The following is a 21834-nucleotide window of genomic DNA, read 5'->3' on the forward strand; positions in this document are numbered from 1 at the left end:
CCCTCCGCTAGCGCTCCCCCCTCTGCCCGCTTCCCCATACAAAAGTTTGACGAAAGTAAAATAGTACCGGTGGTGGTGGCTGGCTGCTGCAGTGGCTGGCTGGCACTGTGAAGTGACTGAGGAGGAGGAGTCGGAGTAGGACGCGTTGAGGGAGGCCGGGCAGCGGGCGGTTCAGCGGTAGTACCCTTGTGGTACTTCCGCCCTTTCTCTGACCTCACGTCCTCTGCATACGAGGGTACGCGTCATCACGCAGAGGACGTGAGGTCAGAGAAAGGGCGGAAGTACCACAAGGGTACTACCGCTGAACCGCCCGCTGCCCGGCCTCCCTCAACGCGTCCTACTCCGACTCCTCCTCCTCAGTCACTTCATAGTGCCAGCCAGCCACTGCAGCAGCCAGCCACCACCACCGGTACTATTTTACTTTCGTCAAACTTTTATATGGGGAAGCGGGCAGAGGGGGGAGCGCTAGCGGAGGGGGTGGGGGGAATTTCCGACCCCCCCCCCCGCGATCGGGGCATACTCCCCCCTTATGCCTGCGACCCCATAGGGGGGCCGTATTCGGCCGAACAGGGCCCTGTTCGGCCGGGCATTCAGCAGTTCGGGCGAACCCGAACAGTTTGGCCGAACACCACCAGGTGTTTGGCCGAACTCGAACATCACCCGAACAGGGTGATGTTCTGCAGAACCCGAACAGTGGCGAACACTGTTCGCCCAACACTAGTCACAACTGACAACTTTTATACCTCTCCAGAGCTAATTGAGGTCCTTGTGCATAACCGAACTGATTGCTATGGCACAGTTAGGCCTAACAGGCGCGACATGCCACCGTCATTTGACGCCAAAAATCTTACGCCTGGAGACATGGTGGCCTGGCAAAAAGGCAAAATTCTGGCGCTGAGATGGCGGGACAAAAAAGACGTGTGTCTGATGTGCACCGTGCAAAATGCCGCCACAGTGACGGTCCACACAAGAGGTGGGAAAGAGGTAGTCAAACCACAGCTTGTGTTGGATTACAACAACACTATGGGAGGCGTGGACAAATCTGACCAGGAGACCACCTTCTATCCAGCGATGCGGAAACAACAAAAAAAATATTATAAGAAAATATTCCGTCATCTTCTGGAGCAGTGTCTGTGGAACTCCTATATATAGCGACCAGCCTGGGATTCATGCTGACTTTAATTGGAAAGTTGTGGAGTCCATATTTGTAAGACACCAAAGTTCACCCACAGTGGAGAGGAGACCTGGACGTCATGGTGCTGGAGTGGTAAATCCAGAACGCCTGACTGCACGCCACTTTGTGGAATACGTCCCGCCGACAGAAAAAAAGGCAACACCAAGTCGGATGTGCGTTGTTTGCTGCTCAAAGAGGGACAGCAGTGGCAAAAAAAATAAGAAAAGAAACCAGGTTCCACTGTCCTGACTGTGATGTGGGTCTTTAAGCAGTCCCATGTTTCAAGATTTACCATACCCGGGAGCTTTATTAGTTTTTTTTCTGATTAGCATTACATTCATTACATTGTATTATTTTATTTGTATTATTTTTTCATGCAAAAAAGTACGAGTTTATTTGCATTACTCTTTCATGCTAAATTATCTGTGGGGATGTGCAGATTTATTATATCCGGGAGCTTTATTAGCTTTTTTTCTGATTTGCATTATTTTTTCATGCAAAAAAAGTATGAGTTTATTTATATTACCCTTTCATGCTAAATTAACTGCAGTACTGGGTTTATGATCTTGCTATTTATTAATATGTCTGATTTTTATGTTGTGCATTTTTTGAAATGTAAGGGAGTTTATAAATCCTTGCATTGAAAAAAAAAAGTAGTTGCGTCTGTCTATTTATTTATTTATATAAATTCTTAGCATTAGTTAAAATGAGATATGAGTAGGTTATTGCCATTTGCTAACAATTACAGGTCAAAAGAAAACTACACATTTCCATCACAAAAATTGTGCCGCTTTTAGGAAGTAATTCCAGCAGTAATCATACCGCCAAGGAGGTTCATACCACCAGTCACTGTACCTGTTCACAGTACGTGTGTGTGACAGGAGCACATTTGTAATACCCATCACTACATATATAACTATCTGTTGTTCAGTGCACCCACCTACCTACGTGAGCACATACCTGTTAACTGCACCTGTTTGACTGCACATTGTATTAGTCAAGTCAGTGCATACCTATCACTTCATCCCCCCCCCCCCCAATATGGACAAAAGGGACAAAACAGGTAGAGGCAGACCCAGAGGAGGCCACCTGGCAGGTCTGTTCGAGTCGTGCTGAGGTGATTTTGTGCGGCCCTGGACCAAAGTACAGTGCTCAGAAGAAGGCACGTCCCATCAACTCCCAAGTGTAAAGGACAGCGGAGACACCGCCGCGGCGGATAGCGGCATGGCGGCAGTCTCTGCGTCTCGGCTAGCGGCTTTCGCCGCGCATTCACATTCTGACATGTTGCCTGGTCCCTCAGTTGCACATAGAGTGGGGGCTACGCGCGCGTGCGCCAGGCGACAGGACCTTTATGCAAACAGAAGGGGAGTCAGCTGATCGGCCGGTCAGCTGACTCCAGCAGCGCTCCTGATTGGCTGAGTGGCTGGGGCGGCGCTGAAAAACGCTCCCAGTATATATAGGACCTGCCTGTCAGTTGCTCCTTGTCTGCTGTTGCAAATGCTACGTGTTAGCACTCAGACCTTAGTCAGATCCCAAAGTGTGGTAGAACCAGCAGGACCTGGGGATCCACACTTATTCAGACTCTGTTGATAGCTTAAAGTACTAATTGCATTGTATTATTTGTTATGACCTCTTGCTTGTCCTGACTATTCTTCTGCCTACTGATTCTGTGCTTCTGCCTATCTGATCTCGTTGCCGACTCAGCCTGAAACCACTCTGATCTTGTCTCCTGCTTTTGTACCGCCTCTGTCTGTCTGTTGCCGAACCTGCTAGTCTGACTATCCTACCCTCATCAGTGGGCCTAGCCACTGGTGAGGGGTTCTCGGTATCTTGTACGCCTGCTCCTCCGGTGACAGATACTGCAGTAGGGTCTGAATCACCTGCTCCTCGGATGATCAGTAGTTCCAGCGTTGCCTTTAAACACCCGCTCCTCGGGTGATAGATTACTGCAGTAGGGTCTGAATCACCCACGCCTCCGGTGATCAGTTGCTCCTGTATTGTCGTGGTCACCCGCTCCACGGGTGATCACTTGCCTGTGTTTATACTGAAACACCCGCTCCTCGGGTGGTCAGTTGCTGCAGTACAGTCTGTACCACCTGCTTCTCAGGTGATCATTATCCTTAGTGTAATCAGAGTCACCCGCTCCTCGGCGATCAGTAACTGCAGTAGAGTCTGAATCACCCACTCCTCGGGTGGTCAGCTCTCATTGTATATTTAGTATGACCTGCTCTTCAGGTGAACTGGGTAATTATCGTTGTCTCTATTACCCGCTTCTCGGGAAAACAATATCTGTGTCATCAGCTTGCTGGGGTTCACCAGCCTGAGTCTAATAGTGATATTCCCCTCTGCCAGCTCCTCTGGGGAGTAGGTATCACTGTATTACTGTTGCACCAAACACATTACTGTACATCTGGTTTCCTTGTGTCGCTATACTAGCATTATTGGTGATTCTGCAGATCACCACATAATCAGGTATAGCATCTGTATTATTGGTGATACTGCAGATCACCAATAATCAGAAAATCTGTTCTTGCTGACACCAATCGTTACAGAACAGCAGACCATACATTATGGACCCACTGCGTAGTCAGATTGAAGTCCTGACCACCGCGGTAAACAATCTTATCGGGGTGATCAATACCCAACAGACTCAAATCACCCAACTGTCTGGGACAGTACAGGTGTAGCCCTGCTACAAATAGTGCAGCTTCTTTAATTAAAAAAAAAAAAAAAAAACATGTATTTTTATTTCTGGCCAGCATCAGCTATGAGAATTAGTGCTGGCACAGGCTGTATTTACACAGAGCAAGCAGCCAGCACTCAAGATGGCTGTTCTGCTCTCAGTCAGGGGGCGGGTGTCAGTTACACAGGTTGGGAACGCCCCTCCAGCTGAAGAGGCAAGCCCTCTCTGATTTTTACCTCAGAAGGTGACACAGGCAGCGTGAGGAGAGATGACAGAGACCAGAGGGGGAGAAACTGAGCTGACAGAGAGAGAAATGGCATTCAGTAGCAGAGGAATTTAGCTCACTGATGACACACAGAAAGGGGACCATGAGAGACAGCTCCCTGAGTCAAAACAGGGAGACACCTCATCCACAGAGGAGTGAGAGATAGCTCAGCAAGGCCAAGGAGACCGCTTCAGGAAAAATTGACAGATAAGTGAAATTTCACCACACAAACACAGAAAGAAAATGACAGGAGTTTTCCTAATAGTAATGACACAAAAATCAGACTGTCAAATCAAATCAGCTAAATATTCTTCGTCTGATTCTCTACAGTTAGATAATATATATACAGTGTGTGTGAGGAGAAGAAATGTTGTCATAGCAACACCAGAGTACTGTATAATGTGAATCAATGACTGTGCTTCCCTACCTGTCACCACAGAGCTGATCAGTGAGAGAATCTGTGTGTGCACTCACTGGTACTGATTATTCATCTGTCTCTCCACAGTAAAGCCAGTCAGCCTGTGTTTGAATGCATTTGCTCTGTACATTGACTGTGCATATGCCTCAAGAATAATCCCCAGTGTGGCTCTGCCTGATATGAGTGGAAAAGACACTTACCTGACAATATTTTTGGAGTGTTAATCTCTCTGTGTGGAGAAAAGAGAATAACACATTAGTAAAGAAATTTATCAATTCATGGGAGAAAAATAGGAACTTACCCGTGAACAGATCTGTTGCTGTTCTGTGTGTTCTGCAAGTGAAGTGATTGCATTTAGAGCTTAAACCAACCTGCAGTGAGAAGTAATAAAAGGAGAGAATTGATACTTACATATGTGACATACAGGAAAAAGAAAAACTTTGATAACAATAAAGGGAAGAAACTTACTTCCGAGTTATTGAACTGGCATCTTGGAGTGTGCTGCATGTAAAGTAAAGTAAGGTTATTATAAGCTATCATCTGCTTCAGGAAAAGATCTTTCATCAGCAACTTATCATCAGTTCTTTTAAAGGGGTACCCCTACTCCATGATCATATACAGGTTTAAGTGTGAATATGAATTCATAGCCACTGTATGGTTAGATAAGACTTTTGCAAGGAACTGAAGACTGTTATGGTCATTACCATACAGTAAGGACTACTTCGAGTCAGTCACTACTTATCTACCCAACCAGAAGCATTAGTCCATTTCCTATTTGGTTTCTTTCAGGTGTATTTGTTCACATACATGTATGCATACATATTTTTAGATAGGAAAGAGAAAACTGTATCGCTATAGACGTATTGAGAGTGAGATGAAGAAAAAGGTCTGATGAAGATTTGTGAAATGTGTATTTGCTGTGTTTTGTTCTTTGTTTTTCCTACAGGTGCAGGAACTTCAAGCAATGTCCAAGTGCAGTAGCCTCTAATGATATTTCAGGAAGTAACCTTTTTCTTTTCAGGTGCTAGATCTTCAAGCAAGAAGTGTTAACTCTGAATTTGTTGCTTATTTTACCTCATTAATTTAGTGTATTTCAAGGGTGGTCTTGATATTGAGGATTTCAATTGGGGGTTTGTATTCTTGTTCTGCATGTTAGTGGACATTATTTCTTTGTTTGCCAAATAAAATCAATTGTTATTTTTCACCAATTTATCCTCCTGGTCAGTCGCTGTCCTTCCGCTTTAAGAGTAATAAGGGAACTCTCTCCTTGTGATAGTAATCGATTGGTCGGTTACATTTTGGCGCAGTCGGCAGGATGGACTCTGACATCAATAGACCAGGAGAGAACCTGGGGTCAGACGTACCAGCTATGGGTGAGGGATCCGCTGAGAGAGCTCTATCAAGGGAGAATGTGGATTTTACCATGTCTATGACTATGACTCCTATTGGTATTTTAGCTACCTACTTACCTAAATTTACTGGCAATAATATGCCTCTGAGAGATTGGGCAGAGCGTATTCAAAGTGCTATCAAAGCATATAAAGTTCCAGTTGATATGCATCGGGAAGTAGCCATTTTAGCTTCTGAGGGTGATGCACGGAAAACAATAATTAATGCCAGTCGGGATCTTCCTGTGAGTTTAGAAGACATTTTGGAGATACTTGAAGAAATATATGGGGACCCCTCTGACCTACACGTAGTGCGGAAGAGGTTCATGGATCGAACCCAGCGGGAGCAGGAGAGCATACCTCAGTTTGCTAATGCCCTACAAGAACTGATGAGAGCTATACAAAAAAAGGAAGATGCGGAGGATCCTTACCAGAACAACGGGATGTCTTCCTGGCTGAAAGACCAGTTTGTGCTGGGATTACGGAGCCATGTAGTAAGAAGGGCAGTAAAGAATAAGTTAGAACTAGACCCTGCAATTTCCTTTCAATCAATCCAACGACTAGCTATTAAATATCAACAAGAGGAGGAAATTACTCAATTGGCTATGCGACAACTAAATTCTGATGCAAAGGAAAAGGAAAGTGAGAATAGACATACCGCCCATACCTCTGCCAGTAAAAAGGGGGAAGAGGCCATCGAGTTAGGTCACATTTTGAAGCAGATGCAAGAAGATATTGCTAAGTTAAGATTACACCAAGAAGTCAGACGAGAAGAATACCATGGGCCCAGGGAATCTACTCAGAATAGAAATGACCAACCATTCACCTGCTGGAACTGCCGAAGAGAGGGACATTTTGCACGTAATTGTCCTAGACCTCAACGATATGCTCGCAATGGAAGCAATCAGAATTTAAACTAGAGCCTCCTAGGGTTGAAGGTCGGACGTTGGGAATGGCTACTCAGACCTATGTGCAGCAGGAGACAGGGCCAGTAGTAGGAAATTGTCCTTTGATTAAAATTAAGTTAGAAGGGAAAGAGGTTAATGGCTTGTTAGACACAGGATCCCAAGTGACTACCATTTCAGAGGCGTATTTTGCAAGGAATTTTCCTGGAAAAATTCAGGATTTGGAGATGTCTTGGATTGAGCTGGCAGCAGCCAATAATTTGCCCATCCCAGTCAAAGGAATTATTTGGATGGATGTGGAAATTGGTGAGGAACAGTTGGGAAAAAGGGGTATAATGGTGGTAAAGGGACAGCCATCCTCAGAAACCCCAATAATTGTTGGAATGAATATTCTGCAGGATCTGGATGGACGATTATTTTCGCAATATGGACATCGGTATTGGCAAAAGGTTTCCCGGCAACAAGAAGAGAGACGAGTGTTTCAAAATTTGATAAAAACATGTAGTGCTATTCGAAATGCCAAGCGTTGTAAGGGGAGGATTGGAGTGATAAGAGCACCCTGTGAGAAGGGTTTGTCTGTTCCCCCTAGGTCTGAGGTAGTCATGCAGGTGGCTGTGGGTTCCAACTGTCAAATTGCAGGTCTGACGGTGATGGTAGAACCAGTGAATCCGAGATTAGATATTACTGTAGCAAAGACAGTAGCCACGGTGAAAAATGGGCAAGTTCCTATCCGAATGTCAAATTGGGGAAAATACACTGTACATATACCTTCGGGTGCTTGGTTGGCCGATGTGTTTCCAGTGGAAAGTGTAGGTGGTAAGGAAGTGCAAGTGGAAGAGAGAGGAAAAAATCTTTGCTCATGTCGGATAATGTCAACGGACTCTGATACTAAAGCGCAAGAATGGAATGGAGAGAAAATTTCCCAAACAGTAGTATTGGATGTTGAACAACTGAATGATAATGAGAAGTCTGCATTGAATCAGTTGTTTGAGAGAAATAAAGAAGTTTTTTCTATTGATGAAAGTGATCTTGGATGCTCTGATAAGATTCGTCATGAGATTAGAACAGATACAGCTGGCCCCATCAGAGAAAGATATAGATATATCCCTCCTAATTTGTTCCAAGAAGTTAAGCAGATGTTAGAACAGATGTTGGCGGCTAATGTAATAGAACCTAGCAGTAGTCCCTGGGCAGCTCCCATTGTGTTAGTGAAGAAAAAGGATGGTAGTCTGAGGTTTTGTGTAGATTACAGAAAGTTAAATTCAGTGACTATTAAGGATGCCTATCCCCTTCCGAGGATAGAGGACTCATTACTGGCTTTGGGGAAAGCTAAAGTGTTCTCTACTCTAGATCTTTGTAGTGGTTACTGGCAAATTTTAGTTGACAAAAAAGATCAGGAAAAGACCGCTTTTACTACACCCATGGGACTATATCAATTCAAGAGAATGCCGTTTGGATTGACGAACGCCCCAGCTACATTCCAAAGACTGATGGAGAGCTGTTTGGGCGAGTTTAATTTTGAACATGTGCTGATCTATTTGGATGACATCATCGTATATTCCACTGATTTTCATCAACATATTCAGCACCTGGATGTGGTATTCCAGAAGCTCAGGTCATATGGACTGAAGTTGAAGCCTAGTAAGTGTCATCTATTCAAGCCGGAGGTTAATTTCTTGGGGCATGTTATTTCCAAAGAAGGCGTCAAGCCAAACCCAGAAAAAGTGAAATTGATTAAGGAATGGCCAGTTCCTACTACTATCCGAGAGGTACGAGCATTTTTAGGGATAGCAAGTTACTATCGAAGATTTATACCGCATTTTGCACAGAAGGCTCGTCCTTTGCATTTTATTCTAAAAGGGGCTCAACTGAGAAAAAAAAATGATACTGTCTGCTGGAACACTGAACAGCAAAAAGCTTTTGATGAATTAAAAGCCGAAATCGAATCTTCTCTGATACTGGCCTTTGCGGATTTCCACCTTCCTTTTCGTTTGTATACTGATGCTAGTAATCAGGGCTTAGGTGCAGTACTGACTCAGGAAAAAGGAGGAAAAGAACGAGTAATAGCTTTTGCGAGTCGTAGTCTCAGAGAGACTGAGAAAAATCCAGCAAATTACAGTTCTTTCCGGCTAGAATTGTTGGCAGTGGTATGGGCCGTCACGGAGAAATTCAGTGAGTACTTGAATGGAGTAAAATTTACCATTTACACCGACAATAACCCCGTAGCATACCTTCAAACAGCTAAATTAGGAGCGATGGAACAACGGTGGATAGCCAGATTAGCCAAGTTCCAATTTACTATTAAGTACAGACCAGGAAGAATCAACGGCTATGCAGATGCATTATCGAGATTCCCATACGAACCTGCTGGAAGGGAGAGAGATGAAGATCTGGAAGAAGTTGAAGTACCCCTGTTTGGGATTAAGGAAAAAGCTAGTCACATGTCGAAAGAAAATGAGGATGAGTTGATGGTAAACATGATGGAAGTTATTGAGTCCTCCTCAGCAGAGTGGCAAAAATTGCAGGAAGAAGATCATATTCTCAAACCATTGAAAGAAAAGGTCAGAGCACAAGTATGGCCAAAGAGAATACAAAGAGTCAATTGGACGGTGGAGGGCCAAAAACTGCTTAGGCAGTGGGATCGCTTAAGAGTGGAGAACAATTTTCTGGTCAGAAAGGTGCGGTTGAAAAATTGGCAGAATGTGCGAAGTCAGATAGTGTTGACACGGGATGTAGCAAGCAAAGTTATCACTACTCTGCATGAAAAATTAGGGCACCCAGGGCCTGAGAAAATAGCCTGGTGTTTCCGAAAGAGATTTTACTGTCTACAGATGGAAGGGGTAATTAAGAAAGTATGCAGAGAATGTCTGACATGCAACACCAATCAAGGCACTGAGCCAAAACTCCCTTTGGTAAAATGGAGGACCAGCGCACCGTTGGAAGTGGTGGCAGTTGATTTTTTGTCTCTGGATACTGCTCAAGACGGACGAAGTAGCGTGTTGGTCATGATTGACCATTTCACAAAATTTGCTGTAGCCATACCAACTAGAGACCAAACAGCAGTAACAGCTGCCAAGCACCTCTGGAATGACTTTATACAAACTTATGGCTGTCCTCAGCGGATCCATTCGGACCAGGGTCCGTGTTTTAAAAGTCGTTTGATGCAGGAGTTATGTCAGCTCTATAACATAAAAAAATCGCATACTACACCGTATCATCCTCAAGGGAATGGAGTCTGCGAACGTTTCAACCGCACCCTGATACAGAAGATACGGTCCCTGGAACAAGAAAAGAAACAACGTTGGCCGGTATACATTAAAGAGTTAGTCTGGGCCTATAATCACACTGTGCATGACGCTACTGGTTATGCTCCTTTCCATTTGTTCTTTGGAAGGGAAGATGGAGGACCTCTGGATGTTTTGTGTGGAAGGTTAGAGGGGGATCAAACTTCAAGGACTATGCAAGAATGGGTTGAGAACCACAAAAATAGAGTACAAGAGATGTATGACTTGGTACGGCGTAGTAATGAAAAAGAATCTGAAACTTTTGAAAGGAGGTGGAATTTTCAGGTCGGAGACATTGTCTTACTCCGAAACAAAGGAACACATGAGAAAGGAAAGTTGACATCAAGATGGGGTGCTGATTTGTGGAAAATAGTAAATCAGCCTTCAACAGACATTCCAGTGTATGATGTTCAGAAGATGGATGGCACGGGCCCCATTAAAAGAGTGAATGGGGCTCTGTTAAAATTGATGTCAGAACCTAAGCCTTTTGGAAAATCTAAGAATTGTGAAATGGAACTGGAAGAAATGGTCCCTTGTTGGGTCCCAGTGGAGCTCTCCAGTGGTCTTACACCCCAGGCTCAGAGAAATAGAGACCAAAATTTGGCTCATCCTGTTGATGAGTGGCAAGATGTTTCGGGTCTCAGGGAGGAGAGTTCTGGAAGCTCAGTAAAGAGTGAGAGGGGGAGTGATGCTGACCAGCAGGTTGAGGGTTCTCCTGAGTTAGAACCTGAGGGTTCCTTAAGGAGATCGTCCAGAGAGAATATTGGACTTCCTCCTAAACGCTATCTGCAAGAAGAATTTATATGGCAACAGAGGAGATAAAGTCTTCCTTACTGTATTTGAGCGATGTATTGTGTTATGCGAAGTGATTTCTTAGAGAATTGTAAGGGACTACAATTTAAAAAAAAAGGGGGAAAAATGTAGCCCTGCTACAAATAGTGCAGCTTCTTTAATTTAAAAAACAAAAAAAAAAACATGTATTTTTATTTCTGGCCAGCATCAGCTATGAGAATTAGTGCTGGCACAGGCTGTATTTACACAGAGCAAGCAGCCAGCACTCAAGATGGCTGTTCTGCTCTCAGTCAGGGGGCGGGTGTCAGTTACACAGGTTGGGAACGCCCCTCCAGCTGAAGAGGCAAGCCCTCTCTGATTTTTACCTCAGAAGGTGACACAGGCAGCGTGAGGAGAGATGACAGAGACCAGAGGGGGAGAAACTGAGCTGACAGAGAGAGAAATGGCATTCAGTAGCAGAGGAATTTAGCTCACTGATGACACACAGAAAGGGGACCATGAGAGACAGCTCCCTGAGTCAAAACAGGGAGACACCTCATCCACAGAGGAGTGAGAGATAGCTCAGCAAGGCCAAGGAGACCACTTCAGGAAAAATTGACAGATAAGTGAAATTTCACCACACAGAAACACAGAAAGAAAATGACAGGAGTTTTCCTAATAGTAATGACACAAAAATCAGACTGTCAAATCAAATCAGCTAAATATTCTTCGTCTGATTCTCTACAGTTAGATAATATATATACAGTGTGTGTGAGGAGAAGAAATGTTGTCATAGCAACACCAGAGTACTGTATAATGTGAATCAATGACTGTGCTTCCCTACCTGTCACCACAGAGCTGATCAGTGAGAGAATCTGTGTGTGCACTCACTGGTACTGATTATTCATCTGTCTCTCCACAGTAAAGCCAGTCAGCCTGTGTTTGAATGCATTTGCTCTGTACATTGACTGTGCATATGCCTCAAGAATAATCCCCAGTGTGGCTCTGCCTGATATGAGTGGAAAAGACACTTACCTGACGATATTTTTGGAGTGTTAATCTCTCTGTGTGGAGAAAAGAGAATAACACATTAGTAAAGAAATTTATCAATTCATGGGAGAAAAATAGGAACTTACCCGTGAACAGATCTGTTGCTGTGTTTTGTGTGTTCTGCAAGTGAAGTGATTGCATTTAGAGCTTAAACCAACCTGCAGTGAGAAGTAATAAAAGGAGAGAATTGATACTTACATATGTGACATACAGGAAAAAGAAAAACTTTGATAACAATAAAGGGAAGAAACTTACTTCAGAATTATTGAACTGGCATCTTGGAGTGTGCTGCATGTAAAGTAAAGTAAGGTTATTATAAGCTATCATCTGCTTCAGGAAAAGATCTTTCATCAGCAACTTATCATCAGTTCTTTTAAAGGGGTACCCCTACTCCATGATCATATACAGGTTTAAGTGTGAATATGAATTCATAGCCACTGTATGGTTAGATAAGACTTTTGCAAGGAACTGAAGACTGTTATGGTCATTACCATACAGTAAGGACTACTTCGAGTCAGTCACTACTTATCTACCCAACCAGAAGCATTAGTCCATTTCCTATTTGGTTTCTTTCAGGTGTATTTGTTCACATACATGTATGCATACATATTTTTAGATAGGAAAGAGAAAACTGTATCGCTATAGACGTATTGAGAGTGAGATGAAGAAAAAGGTCTGATGAAGATTTGTGAAATGTGTATTTGCTGTGTTTTGTTCTTTGTTTTTCCTACAGGTGCAGGAACTTCAAGCAATGTCCAAGTGCAGTAGCCTCTAATGATATTTCAGGAAGTAACCTTTTTCTTTTCAGGTGCTAGATCTTCAAGCAAGAAGTGTTAACTCTGAATTTGTTGCTTATTTTACCTCATTAATTTAGTGTATTTCAAGGGTGGTCTTGATATTGAGGATTTCAATTGGGGGTTTGTATTCTTGTTCTGCATGTTAGTGGACATTATTTCTTTGTTTGCCAAATAAAATCAATTGTTATTTTTCACCAATTTATCCTCCTGGTCAGTCGCTGTCCTTCCGCTTTAAGAGTAATAAGGGAACTCTCTCCTTGTGATAGTAATCGATTGGTCGGTTACATTTTGGCGCAGTCGGCAGGATGGACTCTGACATCAATAGACCAGGAGAGAACCTGGGGTCAGACGTACCAGCTATGGGTGAGGGATCCGCTGAGAGAGCTCTATCAAGGGAGAATGTGGATTTTACCATGTCTATGACTATGACTCCTATTGGTATTTTAGCTACCTACTTACCTAAATTTACTGGCAATAATATGCCTCTGAGAGATTGGGCAGAGCGTATTCAAAGTGCTATCAAAGCATATAAAGTTCCAGTTGATATGCATCGGGAAGTAGCCATTTTAGCTTCTGAGGGTGATGCACGGAAAACAATAATTAATGCCAGTCGGGATCTTCCTGTGAGTTTAGAAGACATTTTGGAGATACTTGAAGAAATATATGGGGACCCCTCTGACCTACACGTAGTGCGGAAGAGGTTCATGGATCGAACCCAGCGGGAGCAGGAGAGCATACCTCAGTTTGCTAATGCCCTACAAGAACTGATGAGAGCTATACAAAAAAAGGAAGATGCGGAGGATCCTTACCAGAACAACGGGATGTCTTCCTGGCTGAAAGACCAGTTTGTGCTGGGATTACGGAGCCATGTAGTAAGAAGGGCAGTAAAGAATAAGTTAGAACTAGACCCTGCAATTTCCTTTCAATCAATCCAACGACTAGCTATTAAATATCAACAAGAGGAGGAAATTACTCAATTGGCTATGCGACAACTAAATTCTGATGCAAAGGAAAAGGAAAGTGAGAATAGACATACCGCCCATACCTCTGCCAGTAAAAAGGGGGAAGAGGCCATCGAGTTAGGTCACATTTTGAAGCAGATGCAAGAAGATATTGCTAAGTTAAGATTACACCAAGAAGTCAGACGAGAAGAATACCATGGGCCCAGGGAATCTACTCAGAATAGAAATGACCAACCATTCACCTGCTGGAACTGCCGAAGAGAGGGACATTTTGCACGTAATTGTCCTAGACCTCAACGATATGCTCGCAATGGAAGCAATCAGAATTTAAACTAGAGCCTCCTAGGGTTGAAGGTCGGACGTTGGGAATGGCTACTCAGACCTATGTGCAGCAGGAGACAGGGCCAGTAGTAGGAAATTGTCCTTTGATTAAAATTAAGTTAGAAGGGAAAGAGGTTAATGGCTTGTTAGACACAGGATCCCAAGTGACTACCATTTCAGAGGCGTATTTTGCAAGGAATTTTCCTGGAAAAATTCAGGATTTGGAGATGTCTTGGATTGAGCTGGCAGCAGCCAATAATTTGCCCATCCCAGTCAAAGGAATTATTTGGATGGATGTGGAAATTGGTGAGGAACAGTTGGGAAAAAGGGGTATAATGGTGGTAAAGGGACAGCCATCCTCAGAAACCCCAATAATTGTTGGAATGAATATTCTGCAGGATCTGGATGGACGATTATTTTCGCAATATGGACATCGGTATTGGCAAAAGGTTTCCCGGCAACAAGAAGAGAGACGAGTGTTTCAAAATTTGATAAAAACATGTAGTGCTATTCGAAATGCCAAGCGTTGTAAGGGGAGGATTGGAGTGATAAGAGCACCCTGTGAGAAGGGTTTGTCTGTTCCCCCTAGGTCTGAGGTAGTCATGCAGGTGGCTGTGGGTTCCAACTGTCAAATTGCAGGTCTGACGGTGATGGTAGAACCAGTGAATCCGAGATTAGATATTACTGTAGCAAAGACAGTAGCCACGGTGAAAAATGGGCAAGTTCCTATCCGAATGTCAAATTGGGGAAAATACACTGTACATATACCTTCGGGTGCTTGGTTGGCCGATGTGTTTCCAGTGGAAAGTGTAGGTGGTAAGGAAGTGCAAGTGGAAGAGAGAGGAAAAAATCTTTGCTCATGTCGGATAATGTCAACGGACTCTGATACTAAAGCGCAAGAATGGAATGGAGAGAAAATTTCCCAAACAGTAGTATTGGATGTTGAACAACTGAATGATAATGAGAAGTCTGCATTGAATCAGTTGTTTGAGAGAAATAAAGAAGTTTTTTCTATTGATGAAAGTGATCTTGGATGCTCTGATAAGATTCGTCATGAGATTAGAACAGATACAGCTGGCCCCATCAGAGAAAGATATAGATATATCCCTCCTAATTTGTTCCAAGAAGTTAAGCAGATGTTAGAACAGATGTTGGCGGCTAATGTAATAGAACCTAGCAGTAGTCCCTGGGCAGCTCCCATTGTGTTAGTGAAGAAAAAGGATGGTAGTCTGAGGTTTTGTGTAGATTACAGAAAGTTAAATTCAGTGACTATTAAGGATGCCTATCCCCTTCCGAGGATAGAGGACTCATTACTGGCTTTGGGGAAAGCTAAAGTGTTCTCTACTCTAGATCTTTGTAGTGGTTACTGGCAAATTTTAGTTGACAAAAAAGATCAGGAAAAGACCGCTTTTACTACACCCATGGGACTATATCAATTCAAGAGAATGCCGTTTGGATTGACGAACGCCCCAGCTACATTCCAAAGACTGATGGAGAGCTGTTTGGGCGAGTTTAATTTTGAACATGTGCTGATCTATTTGGATGACATCATCGTATATTCCACTGATTTTCATCAACATATTCAGCACCTGGATGTGGTATTCCAGAAGCTCAGGTCATATGGACTGAAGTTGAAGCCTAGTAAGTGTCATCTATTCAAGCCGGAGGTTAATTTCTTGGGGCATGTTATTTCCAAAGAAGGCGTCAAGCCAAACCCAGAAAAAGTGAAATTGATTAAGGAATGGCCAGTTCCTACTACTATCCGAGAGGTACGAGCATTTTTAGGGATAGCAAGTTACTATCGAAGATTTATACCGCATTTTGCACAGAAGGCTCGTCCTTTGCATTTTATTCTAAAAGGGGCTCAACTGAGAAAAAAAAATGATACTGTCTGCTGGAACACTGAACAGCAAAAAGCTTTTGATGAATTAAAAGCCGAAATCGAATCTTCTCTGATACTGGCCTTTGCGGATTTCCACCTTCCTTTTCGTTTGTATACTGATGCTAGTAATCAGGGCTTAGGTGCAGTACTGACTCAGGAAAAAGGAGGAAAAGAACGAGTAATAGCTTTTGCGAGTCGTAGTCTCAGAGAGACTGAGAAAAATCCAGCAAATTACAGTTCTTTCCGGCTAGAATTGTTGGCAGTGGTATGGGCCGTCACGGAGAAATTCAGTGAGTACTTGAATGGAGTAAAATTTACCATTTACACCGACAATAACCCCGTAGCATACCTTCAAACAGCTAAATTAGGAGCGATGGAACAACGGTGGATAGCCAGATTAGCCAAGTTCCAATTTACTATTAAGTACAGACCAGGAAGAATCAACGGCTATGCAGATGCATTATCGAGATTCCCATACGAACCTGCTGGAAGGGAGAGAGATGAAGATCTGGAAGAAGTTGAAGTACCCCTGTTTGGGATTAAGGAAAAAGCTAGTCACATGTCGAAAGAAAATGAGGATGAGTTGATGGTAAACATGATGGAAGTTATTGAGTCCTCCTCAGCAGAGTGGCAAAAATTGCAGGAAGAAGATCATATTCTCAAACCATTGAAAGAAAAGGTCAGAGCACAAGTATGGCCAAAGAGAATACAAAGAGTCAATTGGACGGTGGAGGGCCAAAAACTGCTTAGGCAGTGGGATCGCTTAAGAGTGGAGAACAATTTTCTGGTCAGAAAGGTGCGGTTGAAAAATTGGCAGAATGTGCGAAGTCAGATAGTGTTGACACGGGATGTAGCAAGCAAAGTTATCACTACTCTGCATGAAAAATTAGGGCACCCAGGGCCTGAGAAAATAGCCTGGTGTTTCCGAAAGAGATTTTACTGTCTACAGATGGAAGGGGTAATTAAGAAAGTATGCAGAGAATGTCTGACATGCAACACCAATCAAGGCACTGAGCCAAAACTCCCTTTGGTAAAATGGAGGACCAGCGCACCGTTGGAAGTGGTGGCAGTTGATTTTTTGTCTCTGGATACTGCTCAAGACGGACGAAGTAGCGTGTTGGTCATGATTGACCATTTCACAAAATTTGCTGTAGCCATACCAACTAGAGACCAAACAGCAGTAACAGCTGCCAAGCACCTCTGGAATGACTTTATACAAACTTATGGCTGTCCTCAGCGGATCCATTCGGACCAGGGTCCGTGTTTTAAAAGTCGTTTGATGCAGGAGTTATGTCAGCTCTATAACATAAAAAAATCGCATACTACACCGTATCATCCTCAAGGGAATGGAGTCTGCGAACGTTTCAACCGCACCCTGATACAAAAGATACGGTCCCTGGAACAAGAAAAGAAACAACGTTGGCCGGTATACATTAAAGAGTTAGTCTGGGCCTATAATCACACTGTGCATGACGCTACTGGTTATGCTCCTTTCCATTTGTTCTTTGGAAGGGAAGATGGAGGACCTCTGGATGTTTTGTGTGGAAGGTTAGAGGGGGATCAAACTTCAAGGACTATGCAAGAATGGGTTGAGAACCACAAAAATAGAGTACAAGAGATGTATGACTTGGTACGGCGTAGTAATGAAAAAGAATCTGAAACTTTTGAAAGGAGGTGGAATTTTCAGGTCGGAGACATTGTCTTACTCCGAAACAAAGGAACACATGAGAAAGGAAAGTTGACATCAAGATGGGGTGCTGATTTGTGGAAAATAGTAAATCAGCCTTCAACAGACATTCCAGTGTATGATGTTCAGAAGATGGATGGCACGGGCCCCATTAAAAGAGTGAATGGGGCTCTGTTAAAATTGATGTCAGAACCTAAGCCTTTTGGAAAATCTAAGAATTGTGAAATGGAACTGGAAGAAATGGTCCCTTGTTGGGTCCCAGTGGAGCTCTCCAGTGGTCTTACACCCCAGGCTCAGAGAAATAGAGACCAAAATTTGGCTCATCCTGTTGATGAGTGGCAAGATGTTTCGGGTCTCAGGGAGGAGAGTTCTGGAAGCTCAGTAAAGAGTGAGAGGGGGAGTGATGCTGACCAGCAGGTTGAGGGTTCTCCTGAGTTAGAACCTGAGGGTTCCTTAAGGAGATCGTCCAGAGAGAATATTGGACTTCCTCCTAAACGCTATCTGCAAGAAGAATTTATATGGCAACAGAGGAGATAAAGTCTTCCTTACTGTATTTGAGCGATGTATTGTGTTATGCGAAGTGATTTCTTAGAGAATTGTAAGGGACTACAATTTAAAAAAAAAGGGGAAAAATGTAGCCCTGCTACAAATAGTGCAGCTTCTTTAATTTAAAAAACAAAAAAAAAAACATGTATTTTTATTTCTGGCCAGCATCAGCTATGAGAATTAGTGCTGGCACAGGCTGTATTTACACAGAGCAAGCAGCCAGCACTCAAGATGGCTGTTCTGCTCTCAGTCAGGGGGCGGGTGTCAGTTACACAGGTTGGGAACGCCCCTCCAGCTGAAGAGGCAAGCCCTCTCTGATTTTTACCTCAGAAGGTGACACAGGCAGCGTGAGGAGAGATGACAGAGACCAGAGGGGGAGAAACTGAGCTGACAGAGAGAGAAATGGCATTCAGTAGCAGAGGAATTTAGCTCACTGATGACACACAGAAAGGGGACCATGAGAGACAGCTCCCTGAGTCAAAACAGGGAGACACCTCATCCACAGAGGAGTGAGAGATAGCTCAGCAAGGCCAAGGAGACCGCTTCAGGAAAAATTGACAGATAAGTGAAATTTCACCACACAAACACAGAAAGAAAATGACAGGAGTTTTCCTAATAGTAATGACACAAAAATCAGACTGTCAAATCAAATCAGCTAAATCTTCTTCGTCTGATTCTCTACAGTTAGATAATATATATACAGTGTGTGTGAGGAGAAGAAATGTTGTCATAGCAACACCAGAGTACTGTATGATGTGAATCAATGACTGTGCTTCCCTACCTGTCACCACAGAGCTGATCAGTGAGAGAATCTGTGTGTGCACTCACTGGTACTGATTATTCATCTGTCTCTCCACAGTAAAGCCAGTCAGCCTGTGTTTGAATGCAATTGCTCTGTGCATGGACTGTGCATATGCCTCAAGAATAATCCCCAGTGTGGCTCTGCCTGATATGAGTGGAAAAGACACTTACCTGACAATATTTTTGGAGTGTTAATCTCTCTGTGTGGAGAAAAGAGAATAACACATTAGTAAAGAAATTTATCAATTCATGGGAGAAAAATAGGAACTTACCCGTGAACAGATCTGTTGCTGTGTTCTGTGTGTTCTGCAAGTGAAGTGATTGCATTTAGAGCTTAAACCAACCTGCAGTGAGAAGTAATAAAAGGAGAGAATTGATACTTACATGTGTGACATACAGGAAAAAGAAAAACTTTGATAACAATAAAGGGAAGAAACTTACTTCAGAATTATTGAACTGGCATCTTGGAGTGTGCTGCATGTAAAGTAAAGTTAGTATAAGCTATCATCTGCTTCAGGAAAAGATCTTTCATCAGCAACTTATCATCAGTTCTTTTAAAGGGGTACCCCTACTCCATGATCATATACAGGTTTAAGTGTGAATATGAATTCATAGCCACTGTATGGTTAGATAAGACTTTTGCGAAGAACTGAAGACTGTTATGGTCATTACCATACAGTAAGGACTACTTCGAGTCAGTCACTACTTATCTACCCAACCAGAAGCATTAGTCCATTTCCTATTTGGTTTCTCTCAGGTGTATTTGTTCACATACATGTATGCATACATATTTTTAGATAGGAAAGAGAAAACTGTATCGCTATAGACGTATTGAGAGTGAGATGAAGAAAAAGGTCTGATGAAGATTTGTGAAATGTGTATTTGCTGTGTTTTGTTCTTTGTTTTTCCTACAGGTGCAGGAACTTCAAGCAAGGTCCAAGTGCAGTAGCCTCTAATGATATTTCAGGAAGTAACCTTTTTCTTTTCAGGTGCTAGATCTTCAAGCAAGAAGTGTTAACTCTGAATTTGTTGCTTATTTTACCTCATTAATTTAGTGTATTTCAAGGGTGGTCTTGATATTGAGGATTTCAATTGGGGGTTTGTATTCTTGTTCTGCATGTTAGTGGACATTATTTCTTTGTTTGCCAAATAAAATCAATTGTTATTTTTCACCAATTTATCCTCCTGGTCAGTCGCTGTCCTTCCGCTTTAAGAGTAATAAGGGAACTCTCTCCTTGTGATAGTAATCGATTGGTCGTTTACACAGGTACTTCAAACGGCTGTCGATGCAGTGCGATCCCCTTCTGTCACAGACCTTCGCATGGCTGTGCCAGAAAAGTTTTCAGGGCATAGGTCCGACTTTCAAAATTTCAAAAACCGTGTGCTTTCTTATTTTGAATTGAGGCCCAATTTGTCAGGATCTGAGAGCCAGAGGGTAACTTTTATAAAGACCCTCTTGTCAGGAGATTCACAAACCTGGGCATACAGTCTGCACGCTGGGCATGAGGCATTATCCTCGGTTCAGGAGTTTTTTAAGGCCATGGCCATTATATATGACATTCCGGATATTGCTAGCACAGCTGAGAGGTATCTAAAGACCCTCAGACAGGGACGTAACCCAGTGGAGATATATGCCGCAGAGTTTAGAAAGTGGGCTGTATCAGCTAGATGGGGAAAGTATGCATTACTAGATTGTTTTCTGTCAGGATTATCTGATCCAGTCTCTGATTTGATGTTAGGACACCCTGAACCCAAAACACTAGATGAAGCAATTTCATTGGCAGTAAGGGTGGATCGCCGCCTTCGCTATCAGAGGAAGACTCGTGGGAAAAATGCTGTAAGACTTGTTTCCTACGCATCTTCTCCAACCTCGCCACCTCAGGATGAACCGATGCAGATCGGTCATTCCAAGTTAACACAAGTTGAAAAGAATCACAGAAGATCAGAAAGACTCTGTTTATATTGTGCTGAGGAGGGTCACATGGTCCAGAATTGCCCTAAAAAGTCGGGAAACGCTGCCGCCTAGGTGTAGTCAGAGGTAATACCCTAGGCGAGCCGCGTTTACCTCTAAATAATAACCGCTTGCTCCTTCCCTGCTCCATTACCTGGGAGGGTCAGGTCACACCCACGGAGGCATTCGTGGCTCTGCAGCTAATTTTATAGACTATGACTTTGTCAAGAAGTTGGGAATTCCTTTACTCCCTTTGGACCGTCAGATATTAATTACTGTGGTAGACGATTCCCCTTTGCAATCTAAACAGCCTCTCTCTCAGACCCCTTTATTGTTGTGCAATGTAGGGGTATTGCATAGGGAAAAGCTTCAGTTCTTGGTGTTACAAATGGCAACCTCCACCATTGGTATGCCTTGGTTACAACAGCATTCTCCTCAGATTGACTGGACTTCAGGTCAGCTACAGAGCTGGTCAGCCCATTGTCAACATCATTGTTTGGAGAAAGTTGCTGTTTGCGCCACCAAGATTCAGGTGAAGGGGGTGCCAGAGGAGTATGCTGAATTCGCTGATGTGTTCTGTCCCAAATCAGCAGATAAACTTCCGCCACACCGAAGCTTTGATTGTCCCATTGAGTTAAGATCCGTTTGTATGCCTCCTAGAGGCCATCTGTATAATCTGTCTGGACCTGAGAAGCTTGCTATGCAGGAATACATTAAAGAGAATCTGTATTGTTAAAATCACACAAAAGTAAACATACCAGTGCGTTAGGGGACATCTCCTATTACCCTCTGTCACAATTTCGCCGCTCCCCGCCGCATTAAAAGTGGTTAAAAACAGTTTTAAAAAGTTTGTTTATAAACAAACAAAATGGCCACCAAATCAGGAAGTAGGTTGATGTACAGTATGTCCACACATAGAAAATACATCCATACACAAGCAGGCTGTATA

General features: G+C 43.2%; 1 protein-coding gene across 1 annotated transcript; it reads left to right on the top strand.

The window, feature by feature from the left end:
• The first annotated feature begins 6880 nt into the window (after positions 1 to 6880).
• Positions 6881 to 20110, top strand: LOC137545301 (uncharacterized). The gene is made up of 4 exons (XM_068266417.1): positions 6881 to 10923; positions 13002 to 13078; positions 13183 to 13874; positions 13988 to 20110. Exons 1-4 carry the CDS (start codon positions 6881 to 6883, stop codon positions 18122 to 18124), a joined length of 8949 nt encoding a protein of 2982 aa, XP_068122518.1. The 3' UTR covers positions 18125 to 20110.
• Positions 20111 to 21834: the final 1724 nt, after the last annotated feature.

Source organism: Hyperolius riggenbachi, chromosome 2 (genome assembly GCF_040937935.1).
Source record: "Hyperolius riggenbachi isolate aHypRig1 chromosome 2, aHypRig1.pri, whole genome shotgun sequence".
In the NCBI taxonomy this organism is placed as follows: domain Eukaryota; kingdom Metazoa; phylum Chordata; class Amphibia; order Anura; family Hyperoliidae; genus Hyperolius; species Hyperolius riggenbachi.